The sequence below is a fragment of the Balaenoptera musculus genome, chromosome 6, assembly GCF_009873245.2.
Source record: "Balaenoptera musculus isolate JJ_BM4_2016_0621 chromosome 6, mBalMus1.pri.v3, whole genome shotgun sequence".
NCBI lineage: Eukaryota > Metazoa > Chordata > Mammalia > Artiodactyla > Balaenopteridae > Balaenoptera > Balaenoptera musculus.
In genome coordinates, this window is record NC_045790.1 from 108,732,174 (window position 1) to 108,752,815 (window position 20,642).

The window sequence follows — 20,642 nt, forward strand, 5'->3', positions numbered from 1 at the left end:
CCGGGAAGATCCCACATGCTGCAAAGCAACGAAGCCCACGAGCCACAACTACTGAGCTTGCGCTCTAGAGCCCATGAGCCACAACTACTGAGCCCGCGTGCCACAACTACTGAGCCCGCATGCCACAACTACTGAAGCCCGCGTGCCTAGAGCCCCTGCTCCACAAGAGAAGCCACCACGATGAGAAGCCCGCGCACTGCAACGAAGAGTAACCCCTGCTCACCGCAACTAGAGAAAGCCTGCGCACAGCAACAAAGACCCAACACAGCCAAAAATAAATAAAAATAAATAAATAAATAAAAAGAGGGAAACTGAGGCTCAGGAGGTGAAACACCTCATAATCCCAGAGTCCCTGGTTAGGGAGCCTGTCTTCAGCTTTCCAGTTCTGCCACCACACTACCCGCAGGGGCTGGGCGCTGACAGAGCTAGCTGGGGGCCCCCTTTCCCTGTCCACCCAGACGGAAGTGCTGGTGGGGACTGTACAGCCAAACTACCTTCTTTTATTGGATTTTGAGTAAAAACACCACCATGTCACAGTCTCCACACAGACTCCTAAAAAGCGTAGCAGATCTGGACCCAGACGGGGCAGCTGTGGGCCGCTCCCTCCATCAGGTTTTGAGGCGGCTTGAGCGCCGGGGTAGTGGGTGCTGAGCGGGTTGGGCTGTCACCTTGCTGGGGGTTTTGGCTGTATCCTGGGTGCTGGGCTGCGTGGGTGTGCGGCCGCCGGAGGTGAACAGAGCAGTCAGGGCGTTCCGGGCGTTGATTGCACACCGGCGGCTCACGGGCCTGGTGGCGGGGCTGGGGTTCTTGGCCTTCTTATATTTCTGGATACAGAGAGTGCAGGTGAGGCCAGGCTTCCTCCCCACCTGGTGTGCTCCTGGCCAGAGGCTGTTTCCCCAGCCCAGTTGAGACAGCGTCAGACGTGCTGTGTGACCCTGTGTGATGTGCTCAGCCTCTCTGGGCCAGAGCTCTAGAGCTAACAGCCCAGCCCTCAGCACCCACCAGAACAACTGCAGAAAGACATTGGCCCCAACATGGCTCTGATTCCCTTTGTGGGTAGAGCCTCTCACTGGGAGCTGTACCCAGGGGCTGAGGCCAAGCACAGGAGGGAGGTGGCCACTGGCTGTCCCCGTCAGCTAGGACACAGTCTGACTCCCTGGGCAGGGCAGAGCCGGGCAGGGGGCCTGACTCACCTGCAGGTTCTCAAAGTGGGCCAAGGACTTGCAGTGGGAGAGCTGCGCCCCTGAGTTGCTGTGGTAGAATTTGTGGCAGATGCGGCAGATGTAGCCCATCACGGGCACCAGGAAGTCCACACCTGTGGGACAGCAGGGTCTGTGCACTCACATGCCTCACCAGCCAGGTGTCCCCCCTTCTCTAGGGGCCCATTTGCCCCCCACCACCCTCCAGATGGGAAAAGAAAAGAGGACGAGGGGACAGGCTGCCTGGCCAGGATGCTGTGGCTGGGGTCTGGGGGGTCGCCTGGAGGCAACCTGAGGGCCGCAGCTCCTGCAGGTGGGGTCAGGGCTGGGGTCTTACCGTATGCCGTGTTGGGGCTGTAGGTCTCCGAGCCTTTCCACTCCTCTATGGATATATCTCTGGTTCTCACCTGGAAACACACAGGTGTGAGCCTCCATTGGTTCTGGCTTCCCCTAGCCTCCTCCCAAACGCAGGCGGGGACTGGAACCCCCCCTTGATTTCCAGGAGGTTGTGGGTGGCATGCTCTGAGCCTTTGCACATGCTGATCCTGCCCCCCGAGTGCCTTTCCCAATCTATACTTTCCAGGTTCAGCTCAATCAGTCCCCTCCTCCAGGAAGCCCTCCTGCTCCCACACTGGCCATAATCCATGCCAGGTATGCCCAACACATCACACGTGTCATTTCGCTGAATCCTCATAACAACTTTCTATGGTTTGCCCATTTTACATAAGAGGAAACTGAGGCCCAGGCACATTAACTCACTTGCCCAGGGTCATACAGCAGGTTTATGGAGGTGCAGGGTAGTGAGCCCTGGTGAGCCCCTAGCCCTGGCTACACTCTGCCATGAGCCCCCCGCCAGCTCCCTAATGCTGCAGCAACCACAGTCTTAGGGGGTAGGTTTCAAGTGATCAAGGATCCCTTGTCTCACTGGCTGGACATGAGCCCCTTCCAGACAAGGCCATGCCTAGCAGTGCCTTGCAAACAAATCTGGCTTTTAAGAATAACGACCACCCCCTGGGCTGTGACCCTTCCTTACAGTCTGAGTTGGGACTATTCTAAGCAGAGGAACAGGCTTATAGAGGCCAAGGGGCTTGCCCAGGGTCATGCCACTGCCGACCGCTGAGTAGCAAAGCTGGCATCTCCCCCAACCTGCTGAGGGCTGGAGGCCACCCACGCAACCCTCCATCCACAGCCCCGCTGTGCACCACCCCCTTTGGCTGCCCCCTCACCACCCCGGGCTGTAACAGACAAGCTCTGTGAGGACAGGGGCCAGGACTTCATCCCCAAGTACTCCTGGATCCAGCACCAGGGCCTGGCCCAGAATAGATGCTCTGGAAACACTTGTTAAACTGAAAAGCTCCTCCAGCTCCTCGCTCATGGGAAGCAGCAGAGCTGGGGTATTTTGAGCACAGGCTCTGCAGTCTCGCCTCCTGGCATGCAAGTGGGTGAGATTCTGCCAGGAAAGTCCTTGGTACACGTGTGGCATATAGTAAGTGCTCAAAAAATGTTGACTGCTCTCGCCATCATCCTCATCATCATCCTCATCATCATCTTTCACTGACTTTTCCTGTATGCACCACATAGCTCCCCTCTCCATGCTTTTATGATGCTGTTCTCTTGCCCTAGGATGCCCTTTCTCTTCCACAAGTAAAAATTTCAGCCAGGCTTTGAAGACCTTGCATATTTCACCTGCCACCCTATAGGCGTCATGATGTATATTTACATATCGTCATATTGAATAGAGTTCCTATTGATACTAAATCGTGGCAGGCCTTAGTGCCCAAAGATGCCAGCACAGTGCCTCCTGGCCCCTGGGAGGTGGGGTGAGGTCTCTCCTGGGCTGGGAGTCCAGCCTCCAGCCTCCGTTCCACACCACCTCCCCCCAAGCACCTGCTTGCAGAATTCCTCCTCAACCTCGATCTCTTCTTCATCATCATCGTCCTCCTCCTCTTCTTCATCACCCTCAAAGCAGCCCACGGCGTCCACCGTGATGAAGTGGTCCTCATCTTGGCTGGCAATCTCCTTCTCGAGCATCTTCAGCTTCCCAGGGAGTGGGTGAAGGCTCAAGTCAGCTCTGGGCAGCCAGGGTGTGACACCCCATCCACCCCACACCCCAGGGAACTCCAGTCCCTCCGGACCTGCTATGAATTTGGACTGGAATACACCTCAACTTGCTGTGTGGCCTTGGCCAAGACTCTACTTCTCCGGGCCCATGTCCTCTGAGGGAGCTGGGGTTACCTCCTTGGCTTTGTCCTTATGCCCCTGGGACTTCACATGTTCCACAAACTTGCGGGGGGTCTTGAAGTAGCGGTTGCAAACAGTGCAGAAAGGCCGCAGGGATTGTTTGGCGATCTGGGGACAGGAAGGCAGGCCAAGTGGGCGGCGGGCAGCGTCCCCAGGTGCAGCCAGGCAGGGCCCAGCGAGACCTCGCCTCCCACTTGCAGGCCCACCACTTCTGTAATCAGCTGGCTGTGCTTCACAGAACACAGGCAAACACATCCCGTCCCTGTGCTATAAGGTAGGATGACAGATGGTAACAGAGATGGGACCGTCGGAAGACAGGGAGAGAGGGCAGGTGCCTGAGGACCCCACGAGCCCCGAGGCTGAATGCAGGGTGAGATGGTGCCTTGCCCACATTGGACAGATGGGGAAACTGAAGCCCAAAGAGGAAACATGACTGACTCGTCATGAGTTACGGCCATGCAGTGACAAAGACTGACGTTTACTTTCTGCTCCCAACCTGGGCTCCCTCCTCCCCAGCCCTGGGCTTGGGCGCCTTCACAGCAGGTGGGCCCTCGTACCTTGTGGTCTTGCGTCCTCCGGTGCTGGATCAGGTCCCCCATGTAGTAGAGCTGGCAGGTGTTGCACCAGCGCCTGGGTGGAGGCTCTCTGAACGATGACAATCAAAACAAGTACAGTGTGACACCGCATTCTTGTTGGAAAGACAGCAGCTCTTCCAGACGCTCCATAAACGGAATGCAATTCCAACAGAATCGTTTTTTTGGAAACTTAACAAAATGGTCCTGAGGCTCATCTGGAAGAATACTTAAATAGGAATAAGAGAGAAAACTTGGGGGGAAATGAGATTTAGAAGCATCTGGGATACCAGGAGGGCACCAGGACGGTGACAGAACTGAGGATATCTGGCCTTGAGAACTCCTCTTATCCTTCAGTTTAGATGCCCTCACTTTCCCAGAGCTGTTCTTGCCCCTCCCCCCATTTCTGGACCTGTCCCAATCCCAGTTAGCCAGGCCCCCCTCTGGGACCCCAAAGTGCCACTGCTACAGCATTTTCCACGATGGATTGGGAGGACCTGATCCCTTCTCTGCCCCCACTGGACTGTGAGCTCTGGGAAGCCAGGACACCACCCCAGCATCCCCGGGGCCTGGCATGGGATCAGCCCAGAGTTTCTGACTGTGTCAGAAGGACACACAGCCTATTGGAAGGACTGCCACATTCTGTACAGGGCTAAGTCAAGATTCAAGGGCAGACATCATCAGAAGACAGTGTAATCAGAATCCCCTCCACCTGAAGCTTGTTTATAGCTTGGGCTACATTCCTGCAGTTTTCTTCTGTTACAAGATCTTTTTTTTTTTTTTAATTAATTAATTAATTTGTTTGTTTCTTTAATTTTTTTGGCTGTGTTGGGTCTTCGTTGCTGCATGCGGGCTTTCTCTAGTTGCGGCGAGCGGGGGCTACTCTTCGTTGCAGTGCGCGGGCTTCTCATTGCAGTGGTTTCTCTTGTTGCGAAGCATGGGCTCTAGGGGCGCAGGCTTCAGTAGTTGTGGCACGTGGGCTCAGTAGTTGTGGTGCATGGGCTTAGTTGCTCTGCGGCATGTGGGATCTTCCCAGGCCAGGGCTCAAATCCGTGTTCCTTGCATTGGCAGGCAGATTCTTAACCACTGCACTACCAGGGAAGCCCAAGATCTATTTTTATATTGAATATAATCAAACTCATTCTGCAAACACTATTTTGGATCCTGTTCTAACTTGACATTGCATCACACATATGTTTCCACATTATCAGAAATTCCCTAGAATTAGTTCTACCATGAAGTGGATAAGACTTAAACTGATCTGACTAATCCCCTAGTTTTGGATAGATCATTCCCAACTAAATTTTTTCACCATTGCATTAACTCTGCAAGGAACAACTCTGTAAGTCACCTTTCTCCTGTCTTTATGATGATTTGGCCTAAGTATAACTCTTAGGTCAGCAAGCAAAGGGAGCCTTAAGGCTGGAGAACATCCTACAAAGCCACAGGGAAGCTCTTCTCTTAGTGAGAACTGGCTAACAGAGACACAGAAGCCTTTGGAGAGAGCGCTCCCCGTCACTCAGGAGATGCACGCTGAGGCTACCCGAGGGCCCTTCCTGTCCCCTCACCCCATGCAGGGAGCTTCAAGCTGTGACCCTCTATAAATGCTCATGGCACAGTCCCTGACCATTGACCCAAGGCCTATCCAGCCTCTGAAAAGGTCTGATTTGGCCTCCACAGGACTTGTTTCATCTTGTTTTAATTCTGAACTAGCTGTTAACATTTTGAAATTGGGAGATTCACATACAAATCTAGGTTTCTAGATGCCTCTGAAAAACCAGGAGGTCTGGAGCTGAGTGGCAGCTGTCCTGTGAGACACAGCCCATATCCCCCAGGGTGTCCTGAGCCAGCACCATCCTGTTTCTTTCACTGATGATGCCGCCCAGCCCCTGCAGGCCTCAGTGATTGCCCACAGAGCACCCCAAGAGCCAGTCCCAGACTCTGGGAGGGCTGACATTTCTGATGGACCAAGCCCCCACGACAAAGAAAGGGGGTGACCCAGGGAAGCTCTAACCTCAAGCCACAAGATGAGCAGATCCTGACCTTCAGGCCCCTGTGGTTGGGGTCAGCACATATGCCAGGGGAGCAGGGGTCTGTGCCACAACCCACTTCCCTCCCACATAGATGGTCACACTGTTCCTGCCTAGATGTAACCTTAAGAGACTGTCTAGCTCATGAGTTCCTGCATTACACCCCTCGTGAGGCCATTTTACAGATAAGGAAAACTGAGGTCCAAGGCCACACAGTTAGTGGTGTGACGAGGTGTCTCGGGGAGAGCAATGCTTAACCCAAAGGCAGACCCTGTGGATGGTAGATTCAGGGCCCCTCTCTGCTGGGGCTGGCTTGCGAGACCGCCTACCCCCCTATAGCGGCTCTGAGATCCCCCACTCACTCGTCCTCTCGCTCCAGGACGTCCCGGGGCACAGGCAGCAGGGACAGGAGGCAGGCTTGGCTCATGTGCTGGATCTCTCCGAGCCGCTGCTGGTGCTGGGCCCCTGACATGTGGTCCTGGAACTCCTGCAGCAGGTGGGAGGGAGGAAGGGGCATGAGGAGTGAGCCCCAGAATGGTGGGCAAGAGTCGGGCCCAGGGAAGAGGCCTCCAACCTTAGCTTCATGGTCACCCCACCTCCGCTGGGAGGCCGTTTCTCTTACAACGCTGTGTGGGCCAGAGAAGGACGGTGAACGGAGGCACGGAGTGAGTACACGCCAGCCAGAGCCTCTGCTCCCCCTGGAGACCGTGAGCGCCTCCAAGGCGAGGAGCAGTCTGATCAAATTCCAGGTCCCCATGACTGTGCTCAGGGGAGGCACAGAGGGATGAAGGTAACAATAGCGATAGTAATAATCATACCAGTATGATGCTGTTATTAATGCTGCACTCGCTCTGGGCCGGGCCTGGGGCTTATGACTTCAATGTCAAGTCGCTGAATCCCCAGAACCTCCCAGTGAGGTGGGTTCTATTTTTTTTTTCTAGAGGTGGGTTCTAAATGTTTCCTCCTCTGACACATGCGGAAACCGAGGCACAAAGGGTGGAATTCACCTTCCGAAACCCACACGGCCAGTCAGGGCTGATTTGAACCAGGTCCACCCAACTCTAAAATCCTGCCCCCTTGGCTGGTCAGGAAATGTTTTGTGAGCAAATGTACAGCTGCTGGGGGTGGGGCTTGAGGGCCATGTGGCCACAGAGGCAGCCGTGGGAAGGGCAGGCTAGGCATCACACACAGACCCCAAACCCTCCGCTCGCCCACGTGACCTCCCCACCCACCCGCTGGGGGTGGTACCTGCTGGCTGCTGCAGCCGGCCTTGCAGATGTAGCAGAAGAACTGAAGGGCCTGCTTAGAGGGCGTGCTGGCCACCGCAGGGGTGGCAGAGGTAGAGTCGCCGGACCAGGGCCCAGGTGTGAGGGGTACGGTGCTAAAGGCCCGGCTGTCACTGCTCTGCAGGATGGTGACCTTCAGGGAGCCCCCGGCACCCCACACCTACACCGGGAGCAGGAGCAGAGCTACCACCAGCTGGGCGCTTACAGTGGGCCAGCCCCATGCTAAACATCTAGGAGCCCTCCTGACAGCCCACTTTACAGGTGGGGAAACTGAGGCTCTGAGCTGTTAGGTGATTGCCCAAGCTCGCTCAGCCAGGAAGCACCGCAGTCAGGATTCAAACCCAGGTCCGCCTCACTCTAAAGTCTACCCACCCCACCCCTCACGTGACAGAGGGAGATGCATGAAGAAGGGAGGGGGTTTGGCCAGAAGGCAGGGCTGGGCCCCCAAGCCCCAGGCACAGGCTTCCACGTTGCGCTCTCTCCGCTGGAGCGACGTTACCTGTGGGGGGCTCTGGGGGCTCTAGTTTCGGGGTGAGGCGGCTGGAAGGGACCCTTATCACTAAAAGTACCTCCAGATCATCAGAGCAAAGGCATGTGAAGGCACCACATGAGAGTTTGCTGAACCACTGTCACTGAACCACTGTCAAACCCAGTCTGGTGTGCCCACGAACCCAGGTGGAGGGCTGCTGCCACATTTCACAGCAGGGGAAACCCGAGGGGGCGCTGAGGGGGTCCGAGGCAGAAGGAGGCCCTCCCACCACTGGGTGCACCATGTGGTCCTCATCAGCATCTCTACCCACCCCCAGCATCTCTCTTGCTCTTTTTTCACATTCTCCCACATCCAGGCCACTGGTCAACTCTTCCTGGCTCTCCTCCAGGCCAACCTGGGCGCCCACTGGCTCCGGCGAGGCCTCCTCCAGGCCTGAAATGACAGATGTGCTCTGCTTCCCCAGGGTCCATCTCCCACCTGGGCCCTGAGGGACCCAGGCCCAAGAGCCGCCTTCTCTGCCCACATCCGGGACCGTGAAGCCTCCAGCGCAGACGGCCCCGAACCCTAGATCCAGGCCCAACCCTCAGTCCCAGGCAGCACCCAGTCAGGGTTGGACAGCGCCAGGGTAGGACTGAAGGGTTCAGGCAGAGCTGTCCCATCACCAGGCCGGCTGGGAGCCACTGCTCACTTACCTGCTCCAGCTTCCACCGTATCGGGCGGCGTCTCCAGCACTGCAGAGTGAACCGGAACTGGGGCTTTCTCCAGTGCCGGCACCGACACCTGTGGCTGAGTCTGAGGCTGTCTCTGGTTTGGCTCCAGTGGCTGCACTGGCAACTGCACTGGAGGTTGCTCCAGTGGCAGCTCCAGCGGCTGGACCCTCGGCTGTGCTTCTGTCTGGACCTGTGGATACGTCTGCGTCTGTGCCTGCTTCTGCAGCGGTGGCTGCACCTGCCTTGGGGACTGTGAATGTGCCTGTGGCTGCACCTGTTTCTGTGGCTCTGCCTCCTTCTGCAGCTGCAGCTGCTCCTGTTGCGGTACTAAGTGCTCTGGAGAGGTCTGTGTCTGTGCCTGCTTCTGCAGCTTTGGCTGCACCTGGGCCTTCAATGGTAGCGTCTGTGACTGAGTCTGTGGCTGAGTCTGTGGCTGCACCTGGGCTTGGATCTGCAGAACTCGTGGCTGAAATCGTGGCAGCACTCGAGCTTCCAGTGGCTCAGGCAGCAGCTCGGTTGTCTGTGTCTGCTTTGGTGCCATCAACCGGGCCTGTGGCTGGACCTTTGCCTGCAGCTGCCCTGGGGTCCCCTTCTCTGTGGGCTCCTCTGAGCTAGGAAGGATCAAAAGATCAAATTCAATTGGCCCCAGGGGCTCCCAAGAAAGGCCATGACCTAGGCTCCAGTCCTAGCTATGCCACGTACAGAGCTAGGGATTTGGACAAGCCCCCTCGGCTCTCTGGGTCCCAGTTTCACCTAAATAAATTGGATCACTTGCTCCCACCTCCCACAACTTGCTAATATGTATCCAAGGTCCTGTAAGCCTGCCTACCCTCTGCCCACTCTCTGAGGTTCCAGATTCACATCTTCACCCCTCCAAGCTGGCCACCTCACCTGCCTCCAGGTGGTTCAGTCACAGTGAAGATGCCAGAGTCCGTCTGGCTGAGGGCCTTCCCAGGTAAGGTGAAGAATTTGGTTTAACATTCCTCCAAGCCAGAAACCAAGGCCCTTTCCTTGGAGGATCTCACCCCACCTACCCCCTACCCTCTGCCTTTGCAGGAATCAGGGTACAGGGTACCTGGGCCCCGGGCAGGTTTTCAGCATCAGTTACCTCTTTGACCTTTTAGCTGGTGGCTCAGATGCCGCACAAGACTCAGGCTCAGGTGCTGCAGTGCGTTTCTCCTTAGTGATGCCATCTGGGCAGTGGGGAGATTCTTGGTCTGGCATGGAGGGCAGGTGAATGACTGCCGTGCCGGATATAGCACGTACGAGCTCCAGGAGATGGGGCCTGGGCTCACCCCCCCACCCACCCTGCAAGATCCCTGCCTCCATGACCACCCCTGCAACCCGCTGCCCTAACCCGCGTCCCCTCTGAAGGGCCAGCAACCTCCCTCCCTCACCTTCAGGTGTGTCTGTTCGGGGCTCTACGGCTTCCTCAGACCCCTCTGGGGGGTCCGACTTGTCCTCCACAGGCATCGTCTGAGAAGAAGAATCCTGCTTCCTTTCAGAAACCATTTATGATACGTGCCACCCACCCCAGTAAATACTCCCTTGCCCAAGAGCAGCTGCAACACGTCCCTCAGGGGATGACGGGGCCTGGCCCCAGAAAAGATCCTAAACACCCCAGGAATTCTGTCCAGGGGGTTCCATCTAGCTGCCTGCCGGTTAAGGAAATGCAGGTTTGGGGGATGCAATGCCTTCACGTGGTCCACGGTGCTGCCTCTTGATTCCCCACCCCGTTCTCCACAAAGCAGCCAGAAGGATCCTTCTCTCTCTCTTTTTTTTTTTGTTGGTCATGCCGCTTGGCTTGCAGGATCTCAGCTCCCGGACCAGGGATCGAACCCAGGCCAAGGCAGTGAAAGCGCAGAGTCCTAACCACTGGATCACCAGGGAATTCCTGAGGGACCCTTCTCAAACCTGATCATGTCTCTCATCTCTGTCAGGCTGCAACCGTCCCGTGATTTCCCGTAGCCCTGGATGACTCCTTCCTTACCCCAAGCCTGAAACTACCCACCCTCCCCACCCCCCTGCACAATCTGGCCCCTACCCCATGCCCACCCCTCCAGCCTCAGCTCTCCCCACGCTCCCCCTCCCCCTCTCTATGTCCACATTGGCCTTCTCTCTGTTTCCCCAAAGCCCCAGGCCTTCTCCCAGAGCCTCAAAGGCACTTCTCGCAGGAAGCCTTCCTAACCCACAGTACAGGCCCCCAGGGGCCCCAGGCTTCCTTCCTGTGGCACTTTTCATAGTCATAATTCATTGGCTGGAGCATTATTTGCATGAAGGTCTCACCACTACCACCACCCCCTCCCCAGCCCACGATCTCCAGGAGAGCATCTCCAGATGCCTTCTCTGCACCAGTGAGTCCTCCGCAGGACTTGACAGATATTTGTGAAATGAACACACAGCTCCACATGGTTCCAGGGCACCCCAGGAAGCCTCAGGAATCCACATGCAGCTTCCCTCCCTCCTACTAAGCCCGAGGAACCAGGGCTGAGTGGAAACATGCACCACATCAGGACTCCACACCCTTCAGAAACTACCCAGCTCTCCCCCTGCACGACATGGGCACTGGCCTGCAAGTCCAGGAGGGCTGGACTCTGGGTCTGTCGTGACAGCTGTGCAGTCCAGGGCAACCTCCACCCCACTGCCTCGGTTTTCCCATATGTAAAATGGGGGCAAGGAGGTAAACACTAGGCCAGGCTGTGTTAGGACAAGCCCGACCGTAAAGTCAGAGGCCGCCTGGACCTCTCTCTGGAGGGAAATGCCTCACCACCAGATGTGGGCTGGCGCCAGAGCAGCCAGAAAAGGAGGGTGTTCCACCCCTCCACCGCCGGATGCTCTCAGGGGTGTGGTGTGTGCGAGGAGCCGCCAGGGCGTTCAGGGACAGGACAGACTCAGGGAGGATATTATTCCCTTTGAAAATCTCTCTGAGTCTTCCTGCTTTTGTCAGCGAAAGGCCTGTAGAGGCTCAGAACCTTCAGCTGGCAACAGTGTAGAGTTTAGGATTTTATACCATTGTTTTACCCCCAATCACTTTTCTTTTACTTCTATGTATGGCAGTTAATTTAGCCTTTTTTTTTTTTTTAAATTTCAGACAGTGATATAATGTTTCCTTTTTAACTAAATGTAACAGAGAAGCAGCTACTTCATTTAAAGCTGTGCTATCCCAGACAGTAGCTACTAGCCACATGTGCCTGGCTTTTGAGCCCTGGAAATGTTGGAAGCCGAATTGAGACGTAAGCATAAAATATACACCGAAAAAAAAAAGAAAAAAAAAAAAAAAAAAAAAAAAAAAATATACACCGGATTTTAAAGACTTAGTAAAAAAAAAAAAAAAAAAGAGAGAAGGAATGTAAAATGCTTTGTTCATTTTTTATATTGATTACAGGTTGAAATGATAATTTTTTAAATATATTAAGTTGAATAAAATATGCGAGTAAAATTAATTTCACCTGTTTCTTTTTACTTTGTTACTGTGATTACTAGAAAATTTTAAATTACATGTATGGCTCACATTTTATTTCCACTGGGCAGTGCTGATTTAAAGAAAATTGGTAGAATACACCTAAAATGAATACAATGTTATATGTCAGTTACATCTCAGTTTTTTCAAAAAGAGAGAAATATTAGTAAATAATATAAATAGTAATTAAAAAGGGAATAAATAATAGTACTGGTGGTGTCTGGATATAGCAAAAATCACATCGGGGTTCAGGAATATTTAAAGTTTGGGAAACACTAAGCAAGTCTAACTCCTGCCCCCTTCCCCATTTTACAGATGAGGAAACTGACGTACAAAGAGGGGTATGACCTGCCCAAAGGCCAATGTGAGCCAGGCAGGGCAGAGTTGGGCTGCTCCCCAGATACACCCTCTCCCATTCCCATCCTCGCCTGCTCCAGTCCAGATACCACTCACCTTGCGACTGGAGGTTGTAGAGGAGGTCCGGGTCTGTTTCTGGGCGTTCCGCCCTGAAAGGTTGAGCTGGGAGGGGTTTATGGGGACCCCAACAGGAGGAGGGCCCAGCAGGGACTGCCGAGTGGCCTGCGGAAAGAACTGCTGTAGATTTGGGGTGGCCAGCTGCGGGGGTGTGAGGCTGGGAGCTGTCAGGTTTGGGGTTGCCAGGTTGTAGCCACGGAGGTTACCTGTGTGTGAAAAGAGGGGAGAAGAGGGATTACAACTGTGGTTGGGTGGTAGAGGCTAGGGTCAGGGGTCAGTCCCCCAAAGCATCATCACAGTTAACTTCCAAGGGGACCCTCCCCACCCAAGGGCAGCCAGAGGGGAGAGATGAGAGCCGAAGACGCAGTCCCACCTGGAGCACTGGTGGAGAGGGGGCTATAGGGCTAGCGTTTTCTGCTCCAGCTGGGGAGGGAAGGGGGCCTTTTCCCACCCCAAATGCCTCCCTGGTCAGTGGCTTAAGCACCCCCAGCAACTCCGCTCACCCTCAGGCATGCTTTAGTGTACCCCTTAAGGTATGTGAAAGAGTCAGCACAGGACCCAAAGGGAGAACCAGCAAGATGACTGGTCCCTGGAATAATAAGACACTCTCCTACCAATAGCAGCTACCCTTCATCAAAAGTTTCCTGGGAAGCAGGCGCTTGCTAAGCATTTTCTATGCATGGCCTCAGTCACCCCGCCCAGCCACCATCAGGGTAAGTATTATCCTCTCTACTGATGACAAAATAGAGACACAAAGCGAAGGAGTGGCTTGTCCAGGGTCTCTGGGAGAGGCACTGCTGTCCACAGCTGGCTACCGGAGAGGATTCTGGGGGTCTTCCTGACTCCTCCCTCTCTTTACCCTCCCCCACCCAAGCCAACACCAAATTCTATTAACACTGACTCCTACTCCTCTTCTCAGTCTAGCCTGACCCCCCTTCAAATCCCCACTCCTACCACCCCCCTTCCTCCAAAGCCACTTCATCCCCTGTGTGAATTTCAGCCACAGTTTTTGCACTGGATAGCAGCAAACAGTGATCTTTCTAAAACCACATTCTGACTTCGCCCCTCCCCTTGCCTAAACCCCTCCATAGCTCCCTGATACTCAGGAACGAAGCCCATTCCTCACCGTGCGAGGTCCAGTCCTGCAGTCCTCCCCGACCTCCTTTCTCGCAATTCTCCCCACATGTGTGCCCACTTTATTCCAGCTACGTGCTCCCATGCATCCCTCAAACAAGCCTGGTCTCTGCCTGCCTCTGGGCCTTTGCACATGCTGTTTCTTCTGTCTGGACTGTTCTACATCCCAATCATCCTTCATTCCTCCCTTTAGGTGATTCTCCTTTGGGAGGCCTTCCCAGACCCTCTCTGTATCCCCAGAGGCCCCAGCTTCCCTGTTCTAGGACCACCTGCACAATTTCCTTGTCTGCTTCCCATTGCCCACCACCTAACCACCCTGGGAACTCCTTAAGGGCAGGTACCTCATCTGACTCAGAGGTCCAGCACTGGGAAGTGTGTGACCCAATAAAGGACAGTTTAAATCCCTGACCCAGTGCTGGGATGGGAGGCACAGGGGTCAAGAGCATGCATGGGTCAGATGTGCTGGGAGAACTGGTTCAAATGCAGACTCCACAGTACAAGATCTGTGACCTTGAGCAAATCAGTTTCCCCTTCTTAGCCTCAGTTCCCTCATCTGTAAAATGGGGATAGTAATAGTGCTTGACTCACAATGTTTTATGAGGATTCAATGAGATATACAAGTGTGCCTGGTATTTACTAAGGGTTTAATTAACATTAACTTAAAACAAATACATATACACATATGTGCAGAGAGAACGCTAACCAGCTCTTAAAAACAGTAAGATAAAAGGTGGCACACTCTAAAAGAAAAATAGACAAAGCACATGGACAAGTCACAAAAAGAATTACAAATGTTTAACAGACAAATATAAAATATTCAACCGCACTAGCACTCCAAGAAATATAAACTAAAACATTAATGATATAGCTTTTGCCAAGCAAATTAGTAGATTAGATGTATATATACATATATATATATAAAGAGTATAATACCCAATGTTGCCGTGGACATGGTGAGACCGGCACTGTCATACGTGGCTGGTGGCATTGCAAACTGGTCCAGTCCTTTGGGAAAGCAATTTGGCAATACTTATCAAGAGCCATAATATATCCATCCCCTCTGACCCAGTCATTCTACTTTTGGGAATCCATTCTAAGAAAATATTCTCAAACATGATATTCATTCCATTATTTAAAGCAAAAAAAAAGAAAAAAAGAAGAGAAAAGAAGTAGAAGAAAACAGCTGAGAAAGTTTAGGGACACAAGGGCACACACCTCCAGTAGAATATTAAACAGCTGTTCAAAAACAATCTTTACAGAGACTTTCAAATCATTTGGTAAATGATCATGCCACTATATTCAGTGAAAAAGAAACAAGATACAGCCTTTCACTTATATCAATAACCACAATCATATACAAGTCCCCAAGTCTGTGCCTAGAAAAAAAGGGGAGGAAATACACCAACACTTTAAAGGGTGGTTTTTTCTTTAGGAGTGAATCTGCATATGACAATTTGGGTTTTCTTATACTCTTTTTAAAATATTTCTTTCACTCTTCTTTGAAGAGTATGACTTTTAAAATGAGTAAGAAAAAGTTAAAAAATATATATACATTGTGGGTCCCTGTGTGTGGTTTTATCTCTCTACCCATCCATCTATCATTTATAAGCCAGCTCTCAGGACCATCCACACCCATGTGGCCCCAGGAGGGCTGAAGAGTGATGACCATCACATCTTCTGACCTGACTGCATACCCTGCTGGAAGGCAGGATAGCCTGGTGTCTCAGAACACAGCTCTGTAGTAAGACCACTAATCAACACCTGGGCCTCAGTTTCTTCATCTGTAAAATGGGATCATGAGTGTATCTCCCCTTAGGGTTGTCAGCAGAGTCAAGGAATTGGGTTTGTCAGGGCCTCAGCACAGTGCCCAGCCCTGAGGAACCAGCCAGCAAGCCACAGCTACCGTGCGGGAGAGGCTGGGTCTGAAGATGAGCTGGCCCCACGTCTCTGGACCCCTGGATTACTCCTGCAGGGGCTAAGGTATCGGGAGCAGCTTCTTGTAAGGAAGAGATGAAAGACTGCTCTCCACATGGGGAAACTCAGGTAAGGACACAGGCTTAATGCAGAGAGCTAGAGACACCCACTCAGAGACCCAGGGGGTCAGGAGGCCCAGGCCTCTGTCTAGCTCAGCCACTGCTGATGCTATGTGAGCCAGGGCAAATGACTTCCCTTCTCTGGACCTTGGCATCCTCAACTGTCAAACAGGATGCAAAGGAGGGTGGTCAAAATAGATCTTGCCATCCATCATATCATCTAATCTGAACGTCAGCAAACTGTGCCGAGTAGCACCCACAGAGCTAACACCATGGCCAAGGGTGCACCTCTGTGATCAGAAAGACCTGCATTCAGCTGAGCAACTTAGGGACTTCCACCTCCTGGGGCCTCAGTGTCCTCATCTGTAAACCAGGACGCTGACACAGCTCCCTCTCAGGGTTACTGTGTGGATTTGATGAGATTCAGTGCCGTGGGGCTGCTGGGGAGCTCCCGCTAAGATGGAGCGAGACAGGGCCCGCAGTCATACCTTGCAACTGCTGCAGAAGCAAAGCTCTCTGCAGCACAGAGCCGTTGAGGAGGGAGGCTGAGTTGGTGCCCTGGAGATTCAGGAGCTGCTGCTGTGGCTGCTGCTGGGGGAGCCCCCTGTGTGTTGAGAGCGGTGTCAGAGGGCTCTGGGGAGAGTCAAACCCTCCATCTTCCCTGAGACCCCTCACCTCCATTCTCTGCCCCCCTCTACTGCAGACAGAGCATCCCCTTAGGGTGGGAACTGATGACCTCCAGGACTCAGACAGGGATGCCCCTGAGAGAAAGGGCTGGGAGGTCTCCAAGGCATGGGTCAGAGGGGCAGGTCTAGAGCCGCCCACCCCTCCAGTGGGGAGCTTACCTGCTGACGGCCATGGGCAGTGGGGCCTGCGGTGGGGACTGCTGGAGCAGCTGCTGGAGCTGCAGCAACTGCTGCTGCTGGAGCTGCTGGAGCTGCTGCTGCTGCTGCTGGTTGAACATGGCGGCTGCGGGAAGGGAGGGAGTCAGGCCGGATCCCCGTCGCCCACCCCCAGCCGCGGCCCTCACACGCTGCCGACCGAGCTTCACAGCTACCCTCCCGGTCCTGCCCAGAGCGTGCCACGCGTGCGCCCCATCCCTTCCATACACCTCCAATTCCACCAGCAGCAGAGTTCAACCACCCTCCCGCCAATTTCCCCCAAATCTGCCCAATAGTCCCTCCTCCAAATGCCCAGCCCCGCCCTCCATCCCTCCGACTCCCTCCGCTCCGCAGCTCCAGGACGAGCGTCCGACACAAATACACCTCCCACCCCACCCATCAGCCTTTCTCTGCGCCAATCACGTAGCGAAGCCAGCCCCTGTCCACTCACACCCCTCTGATACTCCCACCCTGTCCCTTGTGCACATGTTCTGTCAATAACATCAGCGCCGCCCCACCCCCACCTTTCCCTTTCTTCCACGAACAAAGTAGGAGGAAGGCTTCCCTCCACTCTAATTCCCCCCATTCCGCTGACCCCTTCCTCTACAGACAGAGCCAGCATTACACGTCAAAGCCGCTGTCCCCACCTGCCCACGAAGCCCTCGGCCTCCATTCAAGTGGCCCCTAAGGCTTCCGCCGTCCCCCCAGCCGCGCTCGGCCCGCGCACTTCGCCTCCCAGCGCGGCTTTGGCCGCGGGAACCACACAGCCTCCTCCCCGCACCCCCTCCGCAGTCGCGTAGCCCCCACCGCGGGGGCGGGCCGCGCGCTCCGGATCGCGGCTCCCGGGGTCCCCACAGCTCCCGGGGTCCCCACGACTCCGCCACGGCCTGTCCGCTCCGAAGGCCAGTCTGCGGGCCGCGGCAGGGCAGCGCCCTCTGGAGGACGGGAGGTCCGGGTGCCCACGGCCGCGCCGCGAGATCCCGCCCCGCGCACCCTTCGCGCTGCAGGGGCGGTATCTGCTCACCCAGCTGCTGGGCGGCGGTGGGAGTGGTTCCGAGCTGCTAGGGGACCCTGGGCAGCGCAGACCCTCTGCCCCGCGTCCTCCGCATCGGGAAGGGGCGGCTCCGAGCCCCAGGTCCGTCTGTCGCCCAGAGGGGTCTCTCGTCTGGCAGGGACATCGCGGGCGACTTTGAGGAGGACCATCCCCAGCAGACCTTGCCGCGGTCGCCACTGTCCCGCCATCCGGAGACCCCGCGCGGGGCTGGGATGGGAGGGGGCGTGCAGCCGCCTGCTGTACATTCGGGGACCGAGACCCAGCGAGAGGACGACCGGCACAACGGGGCAGAAGAATTAGCCCTGGAAGGGGTGGGGAGATCGGTTTGAAAGTGTTTTTTTGTCTGTTTGTTTCTCCGGTTTGGCTGGGGAGCGGGTAAGGAGGGCAGAGTTTAATGGTAAAAAACGGCGCTCATCCTGCCCCTGAACGGTCCTGCCCGCAAGGACCCTTTAATTTCGACTCTGTCCCGCGTCCCGGTGCACCTCTCCTCGGTCCCCACACAAGCACTGAGCCAAACAATCCGCAGTTACTAAGAGCAATCCCCTTTGCTTTTTCTGTTGCTCAGAGCCGACCACAGCTGTAACAGCCCTAGGCAATGCGCTCGCTTTGCATTAGGCGCCGACTGTGTGCCATACGGCGCACGGTGGCGCTAGGGACGCGCAGACCTAAGGTCTGCCCAGCGGAGACCCTAGTGCCAACCAATCACTGAAGTCATGTGACTGCAGTCATGTGACTTTAGCGCTGCCCTAAAGCTAGGGACCGGCTCAACTACAGCCCCGGGCGGCAGCACAGGTGCCTAACTCTGCCTGGACTTAGAGGCGCGCACGCGGCTAGGCATGGCGGGAGGGCGGGGCGGGGTCGGGCTCAGGGGACTTTGCGCCTTTGGGTGGAAGGGAAGCCCGGAAGATGCGGGCTTTGAAGGCGGGCCTGAAGAGCTGGGCTTTACCCCTGAGGGGCAGGGAGTGCTAGGGAAGAGTGTGACAGCATCATATCCGCCCAGATTAGATCACTCGGCTCTGGTGAGAACCAAGACAAGAGGCAATGGGGAAGGAGGGGTGGGTTGAGTCAAGATCGCCTAGGCTTCCAACCAATAGATCTGGGTGCTGGCCTTGGAGAGGTCCGGTGTTGAATTGGGGCTCCACTGCCTTCTGGCTAGGCGACCCTGGCTGATGCAGGAGTCCTCTCTGAGCCTGTTTCTTCGTCTGTAAAATGAGTACCCCCTCCCGGGGTTTGTGTGTGTGTGTGTCTGTGTGTCTGTGTCTGTGTGTCTGTGTCTGTGTGTCTGTGTCTGTGTCTGTGTATGATATTACATAATGTTTAGCACTGGCACCTGGCACAGGGGAGCTTAGCAAATTGCCAAAGTAAAGAAAAAAAAACTAAAAATAATGCTCATGCTGGTGAAGGTAGGGAAGGCAGCGGTGGCTTCCTGTGTTAATTTATCTTTCTGGAAAGCAAGCTGAAAATTCTCTATCAAGACTCTTGAACGTGTTCTGCCCCTTGACCTGGTCCCCACTTGTAGGAATCTAGCCCAAGAAAATAATTAGAAACAAACCTTTTAAAAGACAGCAGGTTTTGGGGGGCTTTCCTGGTGGAGCAGTGGTTGAGAATCTGCCTGCCAGTGCAGGGGACACGGGTTCGAGCCCTGGTCTGGGAAGATCCCACATGCCGCGGAGCAGCTGGGCCCGTGAGCCACAATTACTGAGCCTGCGCGTCTGGAGCCTGTGCTCCGCAACAAGAGAGGCCGGGATAGTGAGAAGCCCGCGCACCGCGATGAAGAGTGGCCCCCGCTTGCCACAACTAGAGAAAGCCCTCGCACATAAATGAAGACCCAACACAGCCAAAAAAATAAATTTAATTAATTAATTAATTAAAAAAAAAAAAGACAGCAGGTTTTGGGCTTCCCTGGTGGCACAGTGGTTAAGAATCCACCTGCCAATGCAGGGGACACAGGGTCGAGCCCTGGTCCGGGAAGATACCACATGCCATGAAGCAACGAAGCCCATGTGCCACAACTACTGAACCTGTGCTCTAGAGCCCGCGAGCCACAACTACTGAGCCCACATGCCACAACTACTGAGGCTGCGCACCTCGAGCCCATGCTCCGCGACAAGAGAAGCCACTGCAATGAGAAGCCCGCGCACCGCAACAAAGAGTAGCCCCTGCTTGCCGCAAGTAGAGAAAGCCCGCGCGCAGCAACAAAGACCCAACGCAGCCAAAAATAAATAAATTAAATAAATTTATTTTTTAAAAAGACAGCAGGTTTCTGTGATAACCTATATGAGAAAAGCATCTAGAAAAGAATGAATATATGTATATGTATAACTGAATCACTTTGCTGTATACCTGAAACTAACACAACATTATAAATCAACTATACTCCAATAAAATTAAAGTATACTTTTTTTAAAAAGCCAGCAGGTCGCTCACAGAAACATTATTTATAATAGCTATCTGGAAAATAATCAACTTGGAGAACAGCTAAATAAATCATGGTGTCTGCCTCTCAAGGAATAGCACACAGCCTTCAGAAAGTATGTCTTCAAAGGATATTTAAACACTCATGATATGATATGAATTGAACTCAGTAGGTTACAAAAGTGCATACACATTATGACCCCAGTTTTGGAAAGAATAAATGTGTGTAGTGGGCTCATGGGTGGGGGGCTGGGGGATTCACTTTCTCTCCTTTTTTACTAATTTGCTGTGACCAGTTGGATGACTTTATCATGGGGAGGGAGTGGACATTTTTTTTTTAATGTATATGACCTTGTGCTGCCTCCTTGAAGACCAGACTAGATTGTGGATGGAAACTCTCTGGGGACACTGTTTGGGGCTAGACTCGTGTTAATTGCTTTTAATCAGTCCCTTACAGGCAAAGCCCCCCAGTGAAGTATGTTCAGAGGGAGAAGAGAGGCCCCATCTCTCTGCATCCCAAATGAAGTCTGACGATGTAGCATCACCTGGAGGCCTCATTCCTGCCTCTACTTTGAGATGCACCTTTATCATGAAATAGACTCATACTCATGTGGCTCTATGTCCAGACCTATTTGCTCCAGGAATCTACTTGTTTCTTCCCGT

The 20,642-nt window shown here is 54.1% G+C and overlaps 1 protein-coding gene across 5 annotated transcripts; it reads right to left on the reverse strand.

The window, feature by feature from the left end:
• Positions 1-483: 483 nt before the first annotated feature.
• CIZ1 (CDKN1A interacting zinc finger protein 1) lies at positions 484-17,437 on the reverse strand. Of its 5 annotated transcripts, XM_036856196.1 has the most exons (18): positions 17,158-17,419; positions 16,475-16,598; positions 16,118-16,233; positions 14,530-14,601; positions 12,442-12,668; positions 9,926-10,019; positions 9,637-9,745; positions 8,803-9,139; positions 8,511-8,718; positions 8,129-8,250; positions 7,291-7,488; positions 6,405-6,529; positions 3,998-4,085; positions 3,435-3,548; positions 3,087-3,236; positions 1,537-1,606; positions 1,194-1,315; positions 484-824 (listed from the first exon to the last, which is right to left on the reverse strand). In XM_036856196.1, exons 2-18 carry the CDS (start codon positions 16,591-16,593, stop codon positions 609-611), a joined length of 2,487 nt encoding a protein of 828 aa, XP_036712091.1. In that variant the 5' UTR covers positions 16,594-16,598; positions 17,158-17,419; the 3' UTR covers positions 484-608. The 5 variants fall into 5 exon arrangements, with proteins under 5 accessions (XP_036712091.1, XP_036712088.1, XP_036712089.1 ...); XM_036856193.1 differs by having other exon boundaries at positions 8,511-9,139; positions 17,318-17,437; XM_036856194.1 differs by having other exon boundaries at positions 8,511-9,139; positions 9,926-10,004.
• Positions 17,438-20,642: the final 3,205 nt, after the last annotated feature.